Genomic DNA, 19,431 nt, shown 5'->3' with positions numbered 1-19,431 from the left:
GCCGCTCTAATGTACCTCGGGATCCTCCATCTTGTGTTCTCCTCTGGTGTGGGGGAGGCTGAAAGATACAGGCTGGTTTTGGTCCTCCTTTCATCTCCTAAAATCTTACCAACTCTATTACAGTACAACATCCATAAGGGCTTATAAAGCAGATAAGAGAAGTATTATATGAGTGACTTAAAATAACTATAGAAGCCATTTTAGCTGTATCTTAAAATAACCCAAACAATCCATCTTCTTGAACTTTAAGCTTGACAAAGCCATTCAAACAGCTGAGAAAGGCTTAACAGGAAGTGAGAAACCATCAAGAATTACAGGCTTTACCAGTCTATAGGTTTCACCATGACAGTGCATGTCAGCAGAGAGAATGATGACGGACAGGAAGCCTGATCTTTGATTGGAAAACAAAGACGACCAGCCCCTTAAAGGCAGGAGAGGAACACAGGCAGACAGTTAACTGTACAAGCTCCAAATTCTCCACCCTTGAACCAAAGTACGCCAATCTTACTGGACATCAGAGCCCACGGGATGCTGAGTTTGAGCCTCGTAATTTGGACAAAAGGGAAGAGAAGTCACAGACACGGTGAAAGACGACACCTAGACATTGTGTTCTCAGTGAATCACACCATGGAGCAGACAGCGGCTCGACTAAAAATCACGGTCGCTGATGTAACTGGAGCTCAAATACACAAAGTGCGAAGCCACGACTGGAGAAGCTGACAGACAGCGAGACAACCTAATTCCCTTACAAGCATTCAACATAGTGTGTATGCAAGTCAGACAGTGAAGAACACTATGGCTGGAGAAGAGAAAGAGAGACAAAAAATCAATACGAGCAGAGACGCACACTGTCTCTTTCTCTTTCTCTCTCACAAACACGACCACATATACACACAGGTGTGATGTCACTGTGCACGTACAGGTATATACACACAGCATGAGCAGCAGACACATGAGACGGTAGCTAACAACACAAAACACAGAACTTGATACTTAATACCTCTATATTATGGTTTTAAACTACAGCTCCATGCAGATTACCACTTATATGCAGCAGGTTTGTGCCGTAACTTATCTAAATGATACAAACAGGCTAGAATTGGTAAGATGCCACACATCACATCATCAGTGGCTGATGAAAACCTCATATTTCCAAAATATTAATAAGTGAGAAACTAAGGAAAATGTTCTTATTGTTGAAGATAAGAGTGAGATGAAAAGATTAATATCAATCTCAAGGTGCTGGAGACGAGACGTGTTAAGCTACGCTAGCAGTGTGACTCTAGGAACGTTACAGAGGGTTCGTCGGTTTACCACTCTGGTTCAGAAACAACTCTCTGATGCCCTGAAACAGTGTGTAATTATTTATGACATTTCCTTTACTATATAGCAGGGGGAAATTTGTGGTTTTGAGCATCGGCGTAAAACCCACATCCTGGGAAATAATTATTTGTCCCTCCCCAATTTCAGTCAGAAGTTAAATAGCATGTTTTTTTACGTTAAAAGCCCCAAAAATAATAATACAAAAAGTTTGCTACTCCCAGCCTTTGTCTCACAATGGTTTGATCCACTGCCCCTCGACTGCCAGTCTGATATTGATCCTTCCATCTCACTCTGAAGGAAAGCGATTAAAGCAAACAAACTATTCTTTTAACCACAAAGCTGTTTTGGTTTTATCTTTAGGGTTGTGTAACCTTCTTAATCAATGCAGAATTACACAATTCAAGTTAAGTCAACAGACAAGTGTAGTTTTATTAAATTATGAGGTTTTCATATCATTTAAGTAATATATTATATAAAGTAAATAAAACACCACAGTCATCTCACTGCTACTACAATGGTACATATGGTTATGGTGGAAATGTATCATATAAATCATAGCCATTCTTCAGGCAGATATTTGCTCAGTGCCAACAATAATGCATCTAAACTTCAATAAGAAAATAAGATTTTTCATGGATTATGATGGACGATGCAGCTTGAATGTGAACATCAGTTGCGACTCCAGCTAAGGACACACTACACAACTGTAAGAGGAGTGAGGAAATATTAAAAATCACACTTAGAAAGTGTGCACAGATTATCTGAATTTCTGCCAATGACACCAAGACAGCACAACATACTGATTTTGTCACAGGCCACTGCTTGTCATAGGAGGGTGTCAAGATTTGTCCACTTTTAGTTTGAGTGAGTCAAACATGTCTGAAATAATGACAAGGCGAGGGATTCAAGCACTCGTCTAGACTAATGAGGAAAAAATCCAATCGGACGTGATGGCACATAGCAATTATAATCGGCCTAAAAGTTGTGTAATGTGTCCCCAGCCTGAGTACAAAAATGCCGTAAACATCAAGTAACTTTTGTACTTTTTTGAGATAAAATCCTTTGATATTTAAATAAAAAGTGTGTCTTACCTGGGGGAGATGTCACAGCCCTGCTGCATGAAGGCGCCCAGGGAGAACCAGAGGGAGTTGAAGATACCAAACTCATTGGGGGGCTGGTCGCTTGGCGGACCGTCGGTGCCCTCTTCGGGCTCCTCGGTGTGCCATTCGTACGGGCTGAAGCGGCTGACCAGGAAGAGCACCACGCTCACGCCGATATAGGCGAACACGATGCACATCCAGATCTCGTAGGCCAACGGGTCCAGGAAGGAGAATACCCCCGGTTTGGACTTTTGGGGTTTCTTGATCATGATGGAAATGCCCAGCGACATGAAGGGCTTGGAGAAGTCGATCACCTCCTCCCGGACCAACGTGATAGTCAATGGGGCCACAGCGATTTCCGCTTTCTGTCGGGGATTTGGATGAAAAGGAATTTGATAAGCCATCTGAATGAGAGCAACTCTAAATCCAAATGATGACAGATAAACAAATGCAAATGATGGATCATCTCTCTGAGCCGGGCCGCGCGACAATCAAACATCACTTAGTCACACATATGACACGCTGAAGGGCTGATAGCCAGCCAGCCATCAGTAAACAAAACAACAACAATTAGCCTCTTTTTCTTTTCTCCTCGGCTAATGTCGTCGTATCTGAATTTCTCCCTTGACTGAACAAATCTCAAAGTGATCAAGTTCACTCGACTGCTGAATACATAACGGAGTGATCAAGTTAAGAGAGAGAAAGAGGACGAAAAGAAATTGAAAAAGAAATTGTGAGGCCCTCTCTAAAGCTGAGAGGCTTAGCTGAACTCTTGGAGAATCAGCACGGAGGATAAAATAATGTGTCAGAGAAATATGCTTACAGCACAGGAAGGCAAAAATGGGAAACAGCCACCTCTGTGGTTCTGCAGCTGTGGAAAACTGCACACTGGCTTGCTGCAAATCCACAAACCAGATTACAGCTAGTGACTTAGCAACACGCATGACCTTGTCTGCCTGGCTTGGGAGCAAAAAGGGCTTAATATCAGCAAGAATTTAAACTTTCATTAGGACCATCTGACACTTAAGGAGGTCGGAGAGGAGAAAACAGGGATGAGGGAAAGAAAATGAAAGCGAATTAAGTTCTTTCATCCTCAGCAGAATGCACTAAGATGACAGCTCCGGGGCGTTCAGTGTGTGCTGAAATACATGGCAGGTTAAAGGGAGGCTGGGCTTTTGTGGTAGCACGGGGCTTTTCATAGAGAACTGGGAAGAAATGAATGGTCTCTGAGCAAAGTGCTGACGGCTTCCATGTCCTCAGACATTCCCATGAACAGTGCCAGCTTCCTCTCTGCCCACAGTCTACACTCTATGGTGCAGTACTCGCTACACACACTGGTGCACAGCGAATATTTCCAAACACATGAGCTGGTATTACTATACTTGTGAGGGGCTTCCACTGAAACTGCTTATTCTCTCCCTCGATTATCTCAAATCTTCACCCAAAAGTAACCTTGAAGTTATAATGTGGAATATTTTGTTCATTTTTATTGTTTGGATGTAACGATTGCTGCAAAATGCTCACAGAAACATACATCGGATCAAAAACACACATTGAAATCTTCGTCAGATAAAATTCATATAGACAAACAGCACCAGGCCATATGTATACACAGATAGGTTTACATCACCATAGCCCATAAGAAAAAACACATTTTTTTAGCACAAATTATTACACAGCTGCTGCTTGTCTCTATGAATTATACCTAATGAAGGTCTGAGGTTTGAAACATCATAAATAAAGTAAGAAAATGAGATCAACGTGTCTGGATTTTTAATTTTTTTATATAAACTGAGGAAATATTTGTACTTAAATCATTTTGGTGGATGGATGGTACACTGACTTGTAATTGGGTGAATGGTGCCTCTGTCTTTGACTCCTGCCCTGAACGTCTGCTCCTACACTATGTTACTAGGGTTGCACGGGTACCATTTTCTGCAAGAAGTGCGTGATGGTTTACAGCACTGCGTCACACACCACCAACTGTGGCTCTTCAGCTAGCTATAAGAGACTGAAGAGACGTGACGGAGGAAGCTAAGAATAGGAAAAAGAGAGTATGACTGGGCGGTGGGGAGGGAACAGGGTGTGATTTGTGCAATCTGTGGTGCAAAAGTCAATTATTTATGTTATTATGGCAGTTCGGGGAAAGATTGTGGTTTTGGTTGAAGCAGACAGACACACTGACTTTTTACTATTTAACCAAAATCTTTCCTACCTACATCTACACATGGGGTACAGGACACCCTCTGTGTAGACCTCCTTATGACTTGTGTGCAGTATTAATTAAATTTGATCGCCTGATTGCTCAGTTTCAGCCGACATGCTTTTCCAAGCCTTTTTTTGGGCAGCTGTGCCTGCAGCAACGAGTCCTGGTTGATCAGCGGCGCAAGATGACTTTCCAACAATAAAATTATTAAAAAAAGGAAATTAAAGAGGACAACTGGTTTCTAGGGGTTAATTTGAGATAAACAGGATTTAAATTGAAGCTCAAATAAGCCCTCCTAAATAATAAGGATCTTCCGTCTTTGTAATACAACATTTTTTAACTGAGACCAAATGAAAATGTGATTTCTCTGATCACAGATTAGAGACGTTCTCACTCTCACCAGTGATGATGACATTAAGCCCACTCTTTAAATGAGCCTTACACATCAACAAACTAGTGTATCTTGCTGTTAATCAACACTGTCCCTTGTGACCCCTGTTTGTGTGTTGCTATGGCGATCCAAGCGAACATGGGTGCATCATGTTTCCCTCCTGAGGATGAAACGATTTGCTATTATTATTGTTAATTGCTGCTTTTTTATTCATTGTTTGTGACGCTTAAATGACACATTTGATGTGTTGACCCTTGACCCTTCCGATGTCACAAAGGTGAGTGACAAGGCTGGACTGGCATAAACACTGAGTTTAAATAAGTCACTTGATATGAAGTTCTACTTTATCATTTTTTGACTTATTGTTTGTGGTGTTGTTGTGAGCCACAGATTTCACTTCTGTAATAAGCCGTTCTATAATGTAGTGAATGCATTTCTAACAGAATCTTTCTAGATTTTAAATTTAACATCTCGACAGTAACTATTCACATTAAATGCTCATTATATTTCTCGTTATTCTGAGAAAATCAACGTGTGATACACCCGTATCTGGAGCTAATTAGAAAGTTTGAAAGGTAGATAAATAGAAACAAAAAGAACATTTGGTCTGGGACAGAGAGGGTTAAAGTCAAAAGCTGTCTGATGACAGCTGTACTTGTACTTTAATCATGTCTTCCATTCAAAGCAAAGCTTTTGAACAGGATGTGTTAAGCTCACAGTGCTTGTTAAAGAGATGCAAACAGCCGAGAACACAGCTGCAGTTTTTCTTCCTGTGCTTTTGACCAACCTGGTTAGTCTTTACACCCAAAGTGCAGTGTACTGCTTGATCAGTCCTGACATATCCCGAGCTGCGCCTCTCCCCGCACTCGCTGCACTCAACTTTCACAGTGACTCACTGCACCAAAGAGGCACAGGCGAGAAAAATGCCACTTTGTGAAAATGCCACTTAACTCATCACAATAAAAAGGACCAGAAAAACTGTGGTTTCTCCTTTTGTAACTCAGATTTATCTCAAACAAATTGCTGTTGCTGCTCATGCACAGCACAGATAAAGCCTGTGAGAAGCTTGAAAACTGGATAAAGGTCAAATAATTCCTCTTCTTCTGTCTCCATCAGTGGCAACACAGAAAATAAACATCTTTTTCACCAACAATGTTTTGGATTGTTAAACCTCTAAGTTACAAAATCTTCACTTTGAGTGTTTTTCTTCATCTCTACATCCTCATATGATTGTTTTTGTCCTTGACAACATAGTACAAGAACACAAACACTCCTCTCATCATCCCACACTGCAGGCTTGCCTCCACTTTGATCCCACAGCAAGGTCAGCAGCACAAAGACATCTCAACCCCAAAACCAAGCCGTCACCCTCAGAGATTCTTTAACGAGCTCCACAAAGACACATTTCCTCTTTAACCTCTCCGAAAGATCAGCTCTAATGCCCCTCTAATACCCCTCCTCCTGTTGGCATTAACACCACCAGAGACTGTTTACAACTTCATTTCAGACGGGTTTAATTATCGACACAGCAAACAACACACAGGAGCCGCAGACAGAGATTAAGTTGAACTCTGCAGATCAAGAAATACATATAACAAGTCTGTTAACACGTACTGTCCAGTTCGACCGTCTGTAAAAGCTGTATTCTGCACATAACAAGACATACAGAGTGTTTTATATATTATAATATTTTCAACAAACTGTAAATTATGCGAGTGGACTGGGCTTGTTGTTTACCTCAAGTGCCGAGAAAAACTGTTTTTATAGAATCGTGTTTTAGTCAAATGTCTGCTCATTTGCTGTTGATCCAAACTTCTCCATGTTTACCTGTTTTCTTAATAAATGTCATTTCCTCAGCACTAATTTCATCACTACAACACCACTCATTTTGTTGCTCTGAGTTTCTCTTCCCTCACAGAAATATTGTTTTCATTCACTTGTTATTTCTAGTTGATTTCATTTATTGCTTTTTTCAAAAAGCAAGTAAAGATATAAAATGTAACATTTCCGCATTAAAATGTAGAAAACGACTTTTGTTGAGTTGTTTACTTTCATTATCCCAAACGATTCCAATAATGTTTAAACCCAGAAAAATCTGCAGTGTTACTCACGGTAACCACGCGTTTCATTTTTTCACTATAACCTCTGAGTAAACACCAGATGATTTGTCAGAAAGTAAGGAAGGAAGTCTCCGAACGTGACTAAACATAAACATCTTTGTCCTTTAACATTTCTGCATTTCTTCTGGTTGTTTAACAATTAGGACAACAACCCCCATGATTCCATGCTACTTCATGATGTCATCAAACTACGTCTTTTGTTTTCATTGCTTTGATGGAGAGCAGCAGTTACATACTGAGCACTTAAGCAACTGTCAAAAACACTTGAAACATCATGCAAAGTTGTTTCACACAAAAAAACCCTCCAGCAGGTCAAACTGCACAATCACTCTTGTTCCTGTGAGGCTTTTAATTTGAAGTTTGATCATTACACGTTTTTTTAAACAGGGACCAAAAACGCAAAACCGTCGACAAAGATTTCAGTTAATAAATTAATGAAAACAGTTAAAACTCAGAGCAGCAGAGTGGTGATGAATTTAGAGCAAAGAAAATCTAACATGGAGCTTAATTTACCATTTGAGCTATGATTCCTTTATTACAGCTCATGTTTCTCGATGTTTTTTGTTCGTGATCAGCCTTTATTCATTTGTGCTGGTCACGGCTGGCGTAACTTCAATAGCAGCTTTTATTAGAGAACTTATGATGAATTGTTTCCACTTAGGAATTTATTAATGACGTTTAAACAAGCACAGATATGAAAAGTCCACATTTTTATGACTTTATTGTGATTATGACAAGGTCATCAGGATAAGAAATGATGAAAATACTGTCTTGCTTTAATGGACCCTCCGCTTACAGTTTGAAAGAATGAAGTTGACTCAGCTGAATAAATTCTGTCCATTTTCAGCTTTAAGAAAACTGAGAGGTCCGCACAGATTAGAGGAAGACACAATATTGTCTCTCATTATCATCATGAATCTTACTGACAGCATAGAATTAAAGTTTGAATGAGATGACTCAGCTGCCATGAATAGCTCATTTCTGTCCTGAATAGTGTTTCAGGGAGCCCAGCTTGAACGACTTCCTGTCATCCAAAGAGTAAATAACAGAAGTTCTTACCCCGTACACCAGCTCCCCGACCATCCCGTTCCAGATCTTCGTCTCCGGGTCCCTGGCGCCGTACTTCCCGTCGGGAACAATGGAGATTTTGTACTTGATCCCGATGTGTTTGGCGATCTCCGAGGCCAGGTCCACGCAGTATCCCTCGTACTGGTCGTTGCCCTCGTACATCTCCCAGTTCTTCTTAAGCATCACATAGGGTCCCTCCTACACAAGGGACCATAACCAGTGAACCAGACCGTCAGACGGACAGACACACGGACATGAGGGCTCGCACAATGGAACAGACAACAGAATGACAAACAGGAGCTGCAGCTCATTGATACCAACCAGTGTTCAGGTTAGAGGGACCCTGTGGAGTTTTTTTTCACAACTAAGAGTGATATGGAGAAATGTTTTGATGACCCGGCCCCCGTCTTGTTTGTATCGCATGCCCAAGCATGCAGGTGAAGCAATAGACATTGTTGCTGATGGTTTCATGCTTTTTCATTGGTCGGCATTTGATGGCACTTTGAAACATAGAGAAGCAGCAAGAGAAGAAGACTCCTAGCTAGCAAACACGGATGTAAACAATAAACAGTGAGCTTTAAAAGTTTTATAAAGCAGAGAATGCTTCTGACTTTTTGGGAGGCCTCAAGGTGTTATGGTGAGAAGAAATCTAAACATGATTTTTCTTTGTTTACAAGAAAACTCCACAAGATCCCTTCAGTTTCAGTTCAGGAATGGATTTCCTTCAGGACTTTACAGCGAAAACATTTGATTTGTCATAAAACAATAAAAATTTTAAAGCTGCACCAGAAAAAATCAACAGCTGATTGTTTTGTTTTCTTATACATAAAAAAAGCATTCTTTCAAGTTATGATCGTAACATTTGAATTCAAATATCGTGAGTGAATTTCACTTACGCACCGTAGCTTTTACATTATCTACTACTAATATATCTTACTTTTTTTTAACCCAAACCATGAGAATTTCCAAAACCTAACCAAACTGCGTGGTCATATGTAATTGTTTTCCTGTTGTTGTGGGAACGTTCATATATGTGTATATATGTATCGACCTGTTCAGTTGTTTAGGTTTCTGCATTGAGAATGTTGCAGTTGGGAACAAAACACGGTGACATAGTTGCCACATCCATCATAAATTTAAACATAATTCAAAACTAAATTGTTTTAAGCTGTAGAAGGTAAAACCAGCTTTCTCCACAACTTAATCTTCGGCTTCAGCTCATTGTTAGTGACACAAAAACTGTACAACCCAATCGCCAGAATAAATGTTGGCAATGTATGTTGCAGACTTGACTTTCTTTATGTTGCAACTTTATGTTTCTTTTGATTCCTTTTTTTCATTTTATATTGTGTTAATCATTTGCTTATGCTCTTGTTAGGTTAAGGCAGAAAAAAAGGCTTGGTCAGAGTTAAGATAAGATCATGGTTTGGCTTCAATTTTGCCCAAAAGTCTGGTGAAAAATATTCAATGGTTTCACTGGTACAGATGTTGAAACGCAGTCTTGAAGAGTGGTCACATATTGTAGCGATGTGAATATGGAACGTATGAAATGAATCAATTTGGCCAACAGTTTATCCCGGCTACTGGGTTAAATATAAACCTCCTTACTGTAGTAGTAGTTTTTATGTACACCAGCAGAGAACCAGACTTTTTCTAACGCAGTTGTTCATCTTTCATACAGATGATCAAACGAGGAGTTTGACTGCATGTCCAAATTTGCAAAGTGCAGCTTTAAATGTAAGAAGAACTTCAAACGGACTGCTGGGAGATGCATTTTTTTTATTTTGCTGAAGATAATTCAGCGTAAAACAGAAACGGATGATGCGCGTGTTATCAGAATGACAGCCCCATGCTGTATATACACAGCACAGACTGGGGTTCAGGCAGGAAAGGGGAGAAAAATCATCAAAGCGTTAATGTGGATGCATGATACACAGAGATTCAAAGAGAAAGGAGGAAAGTATGACTAAGCAGAAACGGAGGCAGACATAAAGCTGAAGGGAAGTGAGAAATGAGCTGCAGTCAGACTGAATGACTTAATACCTTAAACAAGCCTGACTCGACTTGAACACTTAAAGTAATCAGAGGTAGATACATCAGCCTGCGCTGCGACCAGCGGAGGGTTATAGATCATTAGATTCGCTGTTGCTAAGAAAGTGACCTGAATGTAAACCTCGTATGGTTTCTGCACTCATATTTCAAAACAAATTGCTTTTGTCATGGAAGGCAGCCTATTGCATATTGAGAACGGGAGCAATTTATTCCTCAGATGTGTTTGCTTGACATTGCCCCGGGCCAAAGCAAGGTAACCAAAGACTCCTCAGTGGGGAGAATGCAAATGCTCGGCTGAGCCTGCGGCACAACAAAATGTTAATGTACAACATAATAGATGCCACAGTTTAGGAGTTTCCTGTCAAAATAAGACATTTGGAATATGAAATATACGTCTCACAACTGCTCTTTCAAAAAATGTTAATTTAATAATTGCAATTTTAGAGAGATACTTAAGCTCAGTCCTTGCTGAATTTACACATGCAGTGAATTATGAAGGTTATTACAACACATTTTGCCATTAGCTATAATGGATCCATAATTCTTCTGTACCTTTGCACACTGTAGTTATTGCATACTGATCATACTGATATACAGAAATGCAATCTGAACGTTTAAAAGAAGGGCTAACCTGCTGCTGAAGCCCTATGGCAAAACTGAGCCATGCAACCAGTCACGTAGCAGACTAACAGCCTCAGAAAGCAACCAGCAAACATCCCAAATGTGTCAAGAACTATGAGATAGTTAGGAAAAAATTTGATTAAAACTAATTTGCAAGTATTTAATCTATTTAAATTGCCACACAGTAAACCTGGGGCCTTTGGGGCCTCTGATGGTCTGGAGCTGTCTTTTTTGTTATTATGTTGTTATGATCCTTAACATTTCCATGAAATCAAACACCCATTCTTGATACTATATATCGATGTCAATGTATTTGCAGTCTATAATTACCTTTCTATATTGTAGTTTTCAATTGTAGTGTCGAGGTTCGCCATTCCCACACAGGATTCAAATATCCTACCTACCCACAAGGAACTCATCTCATTGACATCAGCCCCACTTTTTAATTCACAAGACTGAAAGCCTGTCAGAGCTTTATTAAGTTATTTCTTACAGCCTCGGCTCCAAATTAAAAAGTAGAAAAGTGCCGGTCAGTACGATTTGTGTTCTCTGAATTTTTTTACGATCCCTGCCCGTAAAGAAGCAGAGGCAGAATCCTGAGGATGCCAATGTTTCTCATTTACCTGGTTAAACAACTGACTGTCTTGGCCAGGTCTTGCTTGAAATTTGTTTGTTTTTTTAACCTTAACGGGACTCTCCTGGTTAAATAAAGGTGAAATACAAATGAAAAATCTTTAAAAGCTATCAACTTGCAAAATGGGGTGGCTTATTTTGTGAAGTAGTTATTGGAAATGCAGTGTGTTTGTTGTGATGGTTAGCAGAGACAGCAATTAATCAACTAAAATGCTTCTGCAAAACTAGCCATTGTTAATTTTGGCATTTTTAAAACAGTGAGTCACTTTTATATACTGCAGGGTGATGGAACAGAGTAGGAGCAACCACAGACTCTACACACATGGAAATCCTCATCAAGGTAACAAACATCTCGATGTTTTATTTGGAAAACTAGTCACAGCATGTGCAGCATGAAATCACTGGCTCATGGCATGATGCAAAAGGGCTGATTGTTGACCGAATTCCTTTTTTAAAACAGTGAGAGCTTGTTTGGCTGCGCTGTAAACCACATTTGCTGTTTCCACAGTAACCATGACTGCTGCCAAATCAACCAGGACTGAAATCTTAAGGATTACAACTTTTAAGCCCGACAGTATGTGTAGGTACAGTCAAAAGAGACACTGTGGCAGACAGCTCCTCCACCCAATTCAGGGATACTGAGAGGATACAAAAACAAGCAAAACACAGACCATCAGAATATTAATTCTACACATGGTGGCTTTCATTATTCTATAAGCAACACTCCAAGGACAATCATATCATGTTTTCTTTTACTGCCAGTTTCTTAAATTTTATAACAGCTGAAAAATGGAATTCATGATGAGCTTTTAACGAATCTCGACCATTTTAATGATGAAAACTTAATTTACAAGTTGATCTTTGCAGATGTATCAAAGGGAAACAGCTCTAATTCATATGATTTAGCAGGGTGTATGACAGCGCTGGCAGCCGGAGGAGCAGAGGGAGTGGCAGAGATAGAGGATGCAGTCAGTGTTTCTGGCACGAGAAAAGAGCCGTGCTTCAGAGGTCTTCACAGCAAAGGCCAGCGAGGCTGACAGGCTGGTCAATAATCTCAACCACACTGCTTCACTCACTGCCTAATGAGACTAATTAACATGCCATTAAAAGCACGTACACACTCTACAAATCCATATGTACGTACATAACACAAACACACACATGCAGCCACATCAGAATTGTTAGCCTTCCTAAAATCTGCCTGTTTGGCTTTGGTTTGTCAGCGTTTTGTGGATTGTGTAAGATAAACAATCTGCTGCACATTCTGTTTGAATATGAGCAGTAATAAGCAGCAGAATGACCGTCCATTTTGTGCATTTTGTGGTCACAAAAACAACATTTTATGAAGCAAACACACAGCGACCCTTCTCAGTAAGCGACTCATTTCTGGGTCTCGGTCATCAGGAGCCGCTGGAGGCTCTAATTACATTTTTATTGAATTCAACGCAATTGTATGACATTTAAAAGGCGCAGCACAAATACAAAACATGTTTTCGCGAATGTCCACTGTCCTTTTTTCACAAAAAAAGTGCACTCGAGTGGCTGCTGCAGTGGGACGTCACAGTCTTGTCAAGGGTTTTATTTCACCTTGGAGCTTTAGTGAATACCAATATTGTAGTTGAGCCTCGACCTCATATGCAACCTGTACACTTAGTAGTAATCTATCATTGTCACTTGCAAAAAAAAAAAGTGAAAATAAAGCAGAATTTAAGACTTGTGTATAAACCACTTCAACATTTTTTGTTCTGTCTCTGCTTTTTTAACGTAATATAATAATTTTTGGACTTAGCAAAACCCTCTCACTGCAAAAATGTTTTGTAAATTATTTATTTCTACTTGATGAATGTCAAAATTTGATTATTAGCTAAATGAATGTCCCCAAATGGAACTTTTATTCCTAAAAAATGTAAATCAAGAGTAAAAAGAAGTACTTAGCATAAAGTCGTCCTGCTGTTGGAGATCAGAACAATAAATAATCATGATGAAATACTCAAATTTACTGCCGACAAAATACAAACAATACATAAAATTTTTCCCCTTGTTGACTATTTGCACATGCACCACTGGAGATTTTTGGTTGTGCCTAAAAGCAATTCTAAATAAGAGGAAATAAGTGAATGTAACGAGAACAGATCTGTTCATATGAGGCCCAATTAGTTGTCAAAACAGCTATTTAGTTTGTCAGAAAAATCTCAATCCACAAAATCCAGCCATCTCCTTCCTTCCCAGGAAAAAAGATAATTATAGCAGGACCGTGACTGTACTGTACTGTACTGTATCTCTTGCCCTTTGGCAGACTAACAGTGGGCCAGGTTTAAAGTGCAATGGAGGGGTTTAGAGCCAAGACTTCACTTCATCAAAGCTTTCAGCCTCCTTCTGCCAATAAGACGACAGTCAAACTGTGGGCTCGTCTATGGGAGCTTCACTGTTAATGAGCCAACCTCCAGGCAGCTGTGGCCTGAGACGTCATAAACACCCTAAACCAAAGACAAGTGATAACTATACACACTTTAAATGAAATCCATCAAACTAAATTACAAAAATACAGTCTCGGGTTACGGTTCGGGTCTCATATTTGACACTTCTTTGTGATTTCAGTCAGGTCAGGTCTGATTGACGCAGGTATGATCTGGCTTTGGGTCGCCAAAACAAACTGAACATCTGGCAGAAATGAGGATACAAAACACCGCTAAAAATCAAGAAGACAACAAAAGATTATAGAATTATTAAGACCACATTGCACAGAGTGAGGGACCCAAAAAAACAAGTGGTCTGGTGCTCTGCCTCTGCCCTCAATTCTTTGTCTGAGCTTAAACTTAGATCTCATGTTGACAAAAACGTGACAGAAAATCGATACAATCATCACCACTTCTTCTTTTGTTTTTGTTCTAGTACAAAAGCCTTATGAGGATCTTTAAAGTTCAAGTGAAGAGAAGCCCCGGGGAATGTTTTGTTGAGAGCTACTATTTGCCTTAAAATCTACAGCCAGATGACAAAATTGATACGGATCTCACTGCAGTACAAACCAAAACCCAAGCGTACTTCCCGACATGTTGAACTGCTCCTTTATAACTGCTCCCTACAAGTTGGTAAGACACGGAGGCAGCTGTGATGTAATATAACACTGAGACACTTCATTAAGTTTATGCTAAATAAACATTACTCTGACGAACATTTAAAGCGGGAGTGAAAGGCAGCCGTCACAATGTACCTGTAATATCATGCTGCATAAAAGCGTGATGGATATGAACTGAGGATGATTATGAGCGCATTAGTCTTTCTAAGCTGTTTTAAAGCTTACAGGAAGCCCTCAGAGTGTGTAATGTACTGCACAGTGGAGCAGGTAGACGGAGAAAGTGACAGATTTAGAGCAAAGAGGAACTCAGTTAGACATAATGTATATTCAGCATCCTGCTACTGCCTCGCTTTATAGTCCGGGGTCCATAGATCATCGAGAACCAGGATGGGATTCAAGCTGTGATTGGCCACACAAACACACCGGGCATGACAATGTATGAGTCTAACACACACAAACAGGTGTAGTGGGAGCTTGCTAGTAAACAGACACTGTGCTTTTAGGAGCATTTTAGCCCCAATGGGTGTCCATCCACGTCCTTAAAAGACTTTTTCCCTCCATTTGCATTTCATTTTCCTCTCGAAGGGCTCCATTACGGCTCTGAGTGGCTCCATTTCTTGTTCAGCTTTCTGAACAGGGTGTCCATTAACATAGATGCCGTGTCTCTCCTCTCGCCCAGAGTCTTTAGGGCTTCATTTTGGCTCGGGTTGTTGTGTCCGTCACTCTGCCATTAAAGGGCTTTTCATATCCTGCTCGCGTCCACCAACTGGGGCTCAGTTTCTTAAAATGGGGTTCCTCATCAGGGGCTGAAAAGAGGGAGGATTGTGCTGAGCTGTGACTCTCCATTCCCACCTCCTTCCCTCCTCAACTCAGCTGCTACATGTACGCTCAACATCTGGCTGCTTTAGTCAGAGTCACTGCTTACAGCCAGAGATTCACATGCCATGCAAAGGCCATTCATTTCAATCATGTGTAAAAATGCTTTGACTGATTTTATGAACTCTTTTATCTGTGCAATAAGAACAAAAACCCTCAGTAATGGCAGCTGGTAATAGAGCTGTTTGGCTGCTTTTTGAGATGTTTATCGGTGCAATAAAAGAACATCTAAGTGACGGTAGATGATTCGGAAGTTTCTACTGGAGTAATAAAAAGAAAGGCGCTTCCTTTAAGTGTCTTTTTACTGTTGTAACAAAGCATATGTGATCCCTGAAATCTGGTCTGTCAGTACACAAGGTAAGGGCCTTTAAGTGTGGGAAATGTGAGCATTGGATGGGAATGTGCTTCCTTGCAAACTAAATCCTGGGATATCATCAGTGTTCAAGGAGTTATGTGTGATGAAATGTCGGCTTTTTGGCTATATAAGTGGACTTTGAGGGGAGATTATGTTGTCACACTCCTGTATTGTGGTCTATTGAGGCTGCTAATGTTTGGTAATTGGTGTCTCTACCTTTTCAGTGATGGATTTCTCCCACTGAGGATGTGGAGTGTCTGTGTATAATGGCAGAAAAGTCCTTACTCTTTGCTCTAAATGCTGCCAAAAAAACTTTACTCCTGATGATTTTTCTGCGAAGCTAAAATAGTCAAACTTTTGTGGAGTTTCTGCACGTACAACAGCATCAGACAAAGAAAATTACCCAGAAATACCGCAGTTAAAGTGCAAATCCTGAGAGTACTGTAGTAATGCTTGAACAAAGGAAAGGTGGTCTGGTCTGATGTGTTTCCACTGAAGCTCAGGCTCATGACTCTGCATATCCTTCAAGTATTATGTGATCTGCAGCAGCACTAGATAATAAAGTCTCCTGGTGTTACAAATTGCTAAGAATACGACTGCATGTGTGTGTGTGCGTGTGTGTGCGTTGGCGAGAACATGCCGGTCTCTTACCATGATGGTAGTGACAACGACTGTGCGGTTTTCCATGCCAGACGTGTCGTTTGGAAGCAGCGGAGAGTCCTGGATCAGAACCAGTTTGTCCTTGTCGTTCCAGTAGCCGATCTGCCGGGAAACAAAACATGAATGAGATTGTGTATGTGTTCATTTAGTGTACAACTCGCTGTGCTATCTTGGTTCTGCCAAAAAATATTTGGGCCTTTCTGGCCCAAATGCAAAGCTTGGTATACAATAATTGTTTTTAATAATTAGTGACATGGTCCAACAATGATGACTGTCTTGGTAAAGTCCTTCAATAATGACACATTTGAGTGGGAATGGGTTGAAAAATAGGCAACTTACATTTTAAAAATCATTAACATTACAGTCATGAACTATAATTAAACCTTTTGCTGTTATAACATTTACAATTGTTTCTTTTGTCTAAATAAAGACAAAAGCTGTTGTGATAACCACTCGTGATTGGGACATAAAACACTGATCAGCCTGAATATGGACGAAGTGGAAGAAGATTCAGTTACTTGGAAGAGTTTGCACGTTCAAGTTGCTGGAAGTCGAGCTGCTAAGAAATATAATTTTAAACAATCCAAGAAAAAAGATTCTGGAAAAGAGATTTTTTCCAGAATCTTCCAGAATTTTTTTCTCAACTTTCTCACTTTGCTGAATTGTTGCCACCTGTGTGAGCTGATGAAGGTCATGAGATGAGGTTGAAAGCTGACAAAAAAATTTGAAATTGGACTTCTGAGATGGGCTTATGCTGTTAACAAGGTCCGGACTGAACTTCTGTGTTGTAAATTGTCAGGATTTTATAAAAATGAAGAAGAAAAATTGTGAGAATTAAGTAAAAAAAAAACAATATAAAGAAAGAAAAAGCATGGTTATGGTTAAGTTATCGTATGAGTAAAAGCCATTACAGTAGAAGCAAAACTATTTTCAGACCATAGTAACATGATTTTATGCGAAAAGATGAAACCATATTTTGACTATGTTCAGTTACAATATCAATCAAATGCTCCACAGAAATGTTTTTACTTTCTTTGTAAACTTAATTCTCATAATGTTTCACTTGTTCTCTTGAATTACAAGTAAATTCTAAAAATCCAGAGTGTTCGTGGTTTTAAACAGTATTTTCTGGTTAAACGTTCTGATGAAGTGCATGAACTTCTGTTGAAAGCTCTGAACACAGCAAGTAAGTAGATTCAAGGTCATTTTATTAAAATACCAGTTCCCAGATTCAGGTATCAGAATTGGACCGAAACTGAAAAAAAGTGTATCGGTGCATCTCAATTTAAATCAAAACCTCATCACATCCTACTGTGATTCCTCCTAAAAACACTTAGTTCTAATAATGAATTATTGCAGAGCCTCAGCTGAAACACCCTGGCGCAAGATTCCAGTTTTAAGATCCATGTTGTTCTGCTTCTTTTTGTCAAAAGCTATTTCACTGTTGAGCTGATGTTACTGTCATCTTCCAGAAATCCTTCAGGGTCAAACTGACCAACTGGAACTGACAGACATGATATGTTGTGGTCACAATATTACAATCTTCTGTCTTAGCAACATCGAGAGGACACGCATGGAGGGCACTGCTCGGCTGATATGTGATTTTTAATAAAGAGCCAATATCTGCAAATATTCTGGCAAACTGATATATCGATCTTATAACAGACCAGAGCTTTGACTGCCACCATAAGCAGCTATAAGTCAGAGAGAGAGGGAACACTGAGCGAACAAGCTGGCTGCTGGTTGGCCAGAGGGAACAGAGATCTGTGATTGGATGATATCTCCCTGTGTGCTGGGGCATCAGGATGATTGAGGAACATGGAAAATGCAGTAGAGAGGCTGTGACACACAAACACACACACACACACACACACACACACACACACACACACACACACACACACACACACACTGTGTCCTGACAGGACCCTGACTGTGCTGCAGGACGACAGGCCAAAGCAGCTTCTGATTGATGGGAACTCCTCTCTGCTTCCTGAGCCCCTCCCTCCCTCCCTCCCCCTCCTCCTCCTCCTCCTCCTCCTCCTCCTCCTCCTCTCTACCTTGATTGCTCTCCATTTCATTTTATCCTCTCACCATCACTCTTACAAGTGCTCTCTCTCTCTTTCCATTTTACCTGCATTTTCTCAACAGACATCCATCCTCTCACACCAGACCCAGAGAGGCTGGAGCTTTTTTTTTACAACCTACTTGACGATAATAGAAAACGCCACACTACATACTGCGTCATCCCGGCCCCCAGATACTACCCATGACAGCAGTGGGCACATGTTTCTGTCTAAAATATACAGTATTACTGACTTTACTAGGACAAATATTCATCCAAAACACAAAATGAAAGCAGTGTGGTGTGATGTTTTACCCGTCGCGGTCCATTATTCTTCAGTTCAAACACGTCCATTGTGTAGTTGACCCTGCGGCCATAGTGGTCAAACTGGACATTACCTGTTAATCCCTGCAACCGGACCTGCACACAGAAGAGGAACATAGAAAAACACAATGATATAACAGCAGCACACAGTATTTATTAACACCACAAACATGTTGAAGGACAAACTTCAGCATCTGAAGGTCCACTTGGGTCTAAGTTTGTAATAAACCAGGTTGTTTAAAGATGTTTAACAGTGAAAAAAGCAAATCAATACAAAGTGAAAGGAATTCAAGAACGAATGACGAACATTTTTAACATAGTTTTATGAAAAATCCAGAGGAGAAATCTGAACTGAAATAGACAAATGTGTATTTTGGATGTTTTCTTTCCAACATTCTGAAAGAAGACAAGTTATGAAAGCAAAATAGCACAAAATCTCAAACTTGACCACTCCATGAAACCTGTAGTGTCTGGCCTTACGTTGGGAAAATGTTTTTTATTCCCACTGTGCCAAACTTGCATCGAACCATGACTCCTAAACCTGGTTAGAACTGAACCGTG

The 19,431-nt window shown here is 40.2% G+C and overlaps 1 protein-coding gene across 3 annotated transcripts in view; it reads right to left on the bottom strand.

Annotated features, from left to right (window-relative positions):
* Nucleotides 1–19,431, bottom strand: part of gria4b (glutamate receptor, ionotropic, AMPA 4b) — a 138,770-nt gene that overhangs the window by 25,158 nt on the left and 94,181 nt on the right. For 2 of the 3 annotated variants that reach the window (XM_073479216.1, XM_073479217.1), the window contains exons 8-11: nucleotides 18,862–18,966; nucleotides 16,473–16,583; nucleotides 8,200–8,406; nucleotides 2,415–2,788 (exon numbers count right to left, since the gene is read on the bottom strand). In XM_073479216.1, the coding sequence (XP_073335317.1) occupies nucleotides 2,415–2,788; nucleotides 8,200–8,406; nucleotides 16,473–16,583; nucleotides 18,862–18,966 (797 nt within the window). Of the gene's footprint in view, nucleotides 1–2,414; nucleotides 2,789–8,199; nucleotides 8,407–15,363; nucleotides 15,397–16,472; nucleotides 16,584–18,861; nucleotides 18,967–19,431 lie in introns of those variants that run through there. The other variant, XM_073479218.1, reaches the window with a different exon arrangement.

The sequence above is a fragment of the Pagrus major genome, chromosome 13 (assembly GCF_040436345.1).
Source record: "Pagrus major chromosome 13, Pma_NU_1.0".
NCBI classification, from domain to species: domain Eukaryota; kingdom Metazoa; phylum Chordata; class Actinopteri; order Spariformes; family Sparidae; genus Pagrus; species Pagrus major.
Note: the sequence above shows the minus strand (reverse complement) of the source record. Positions and strands in the feature narration are given on the sequence as shown.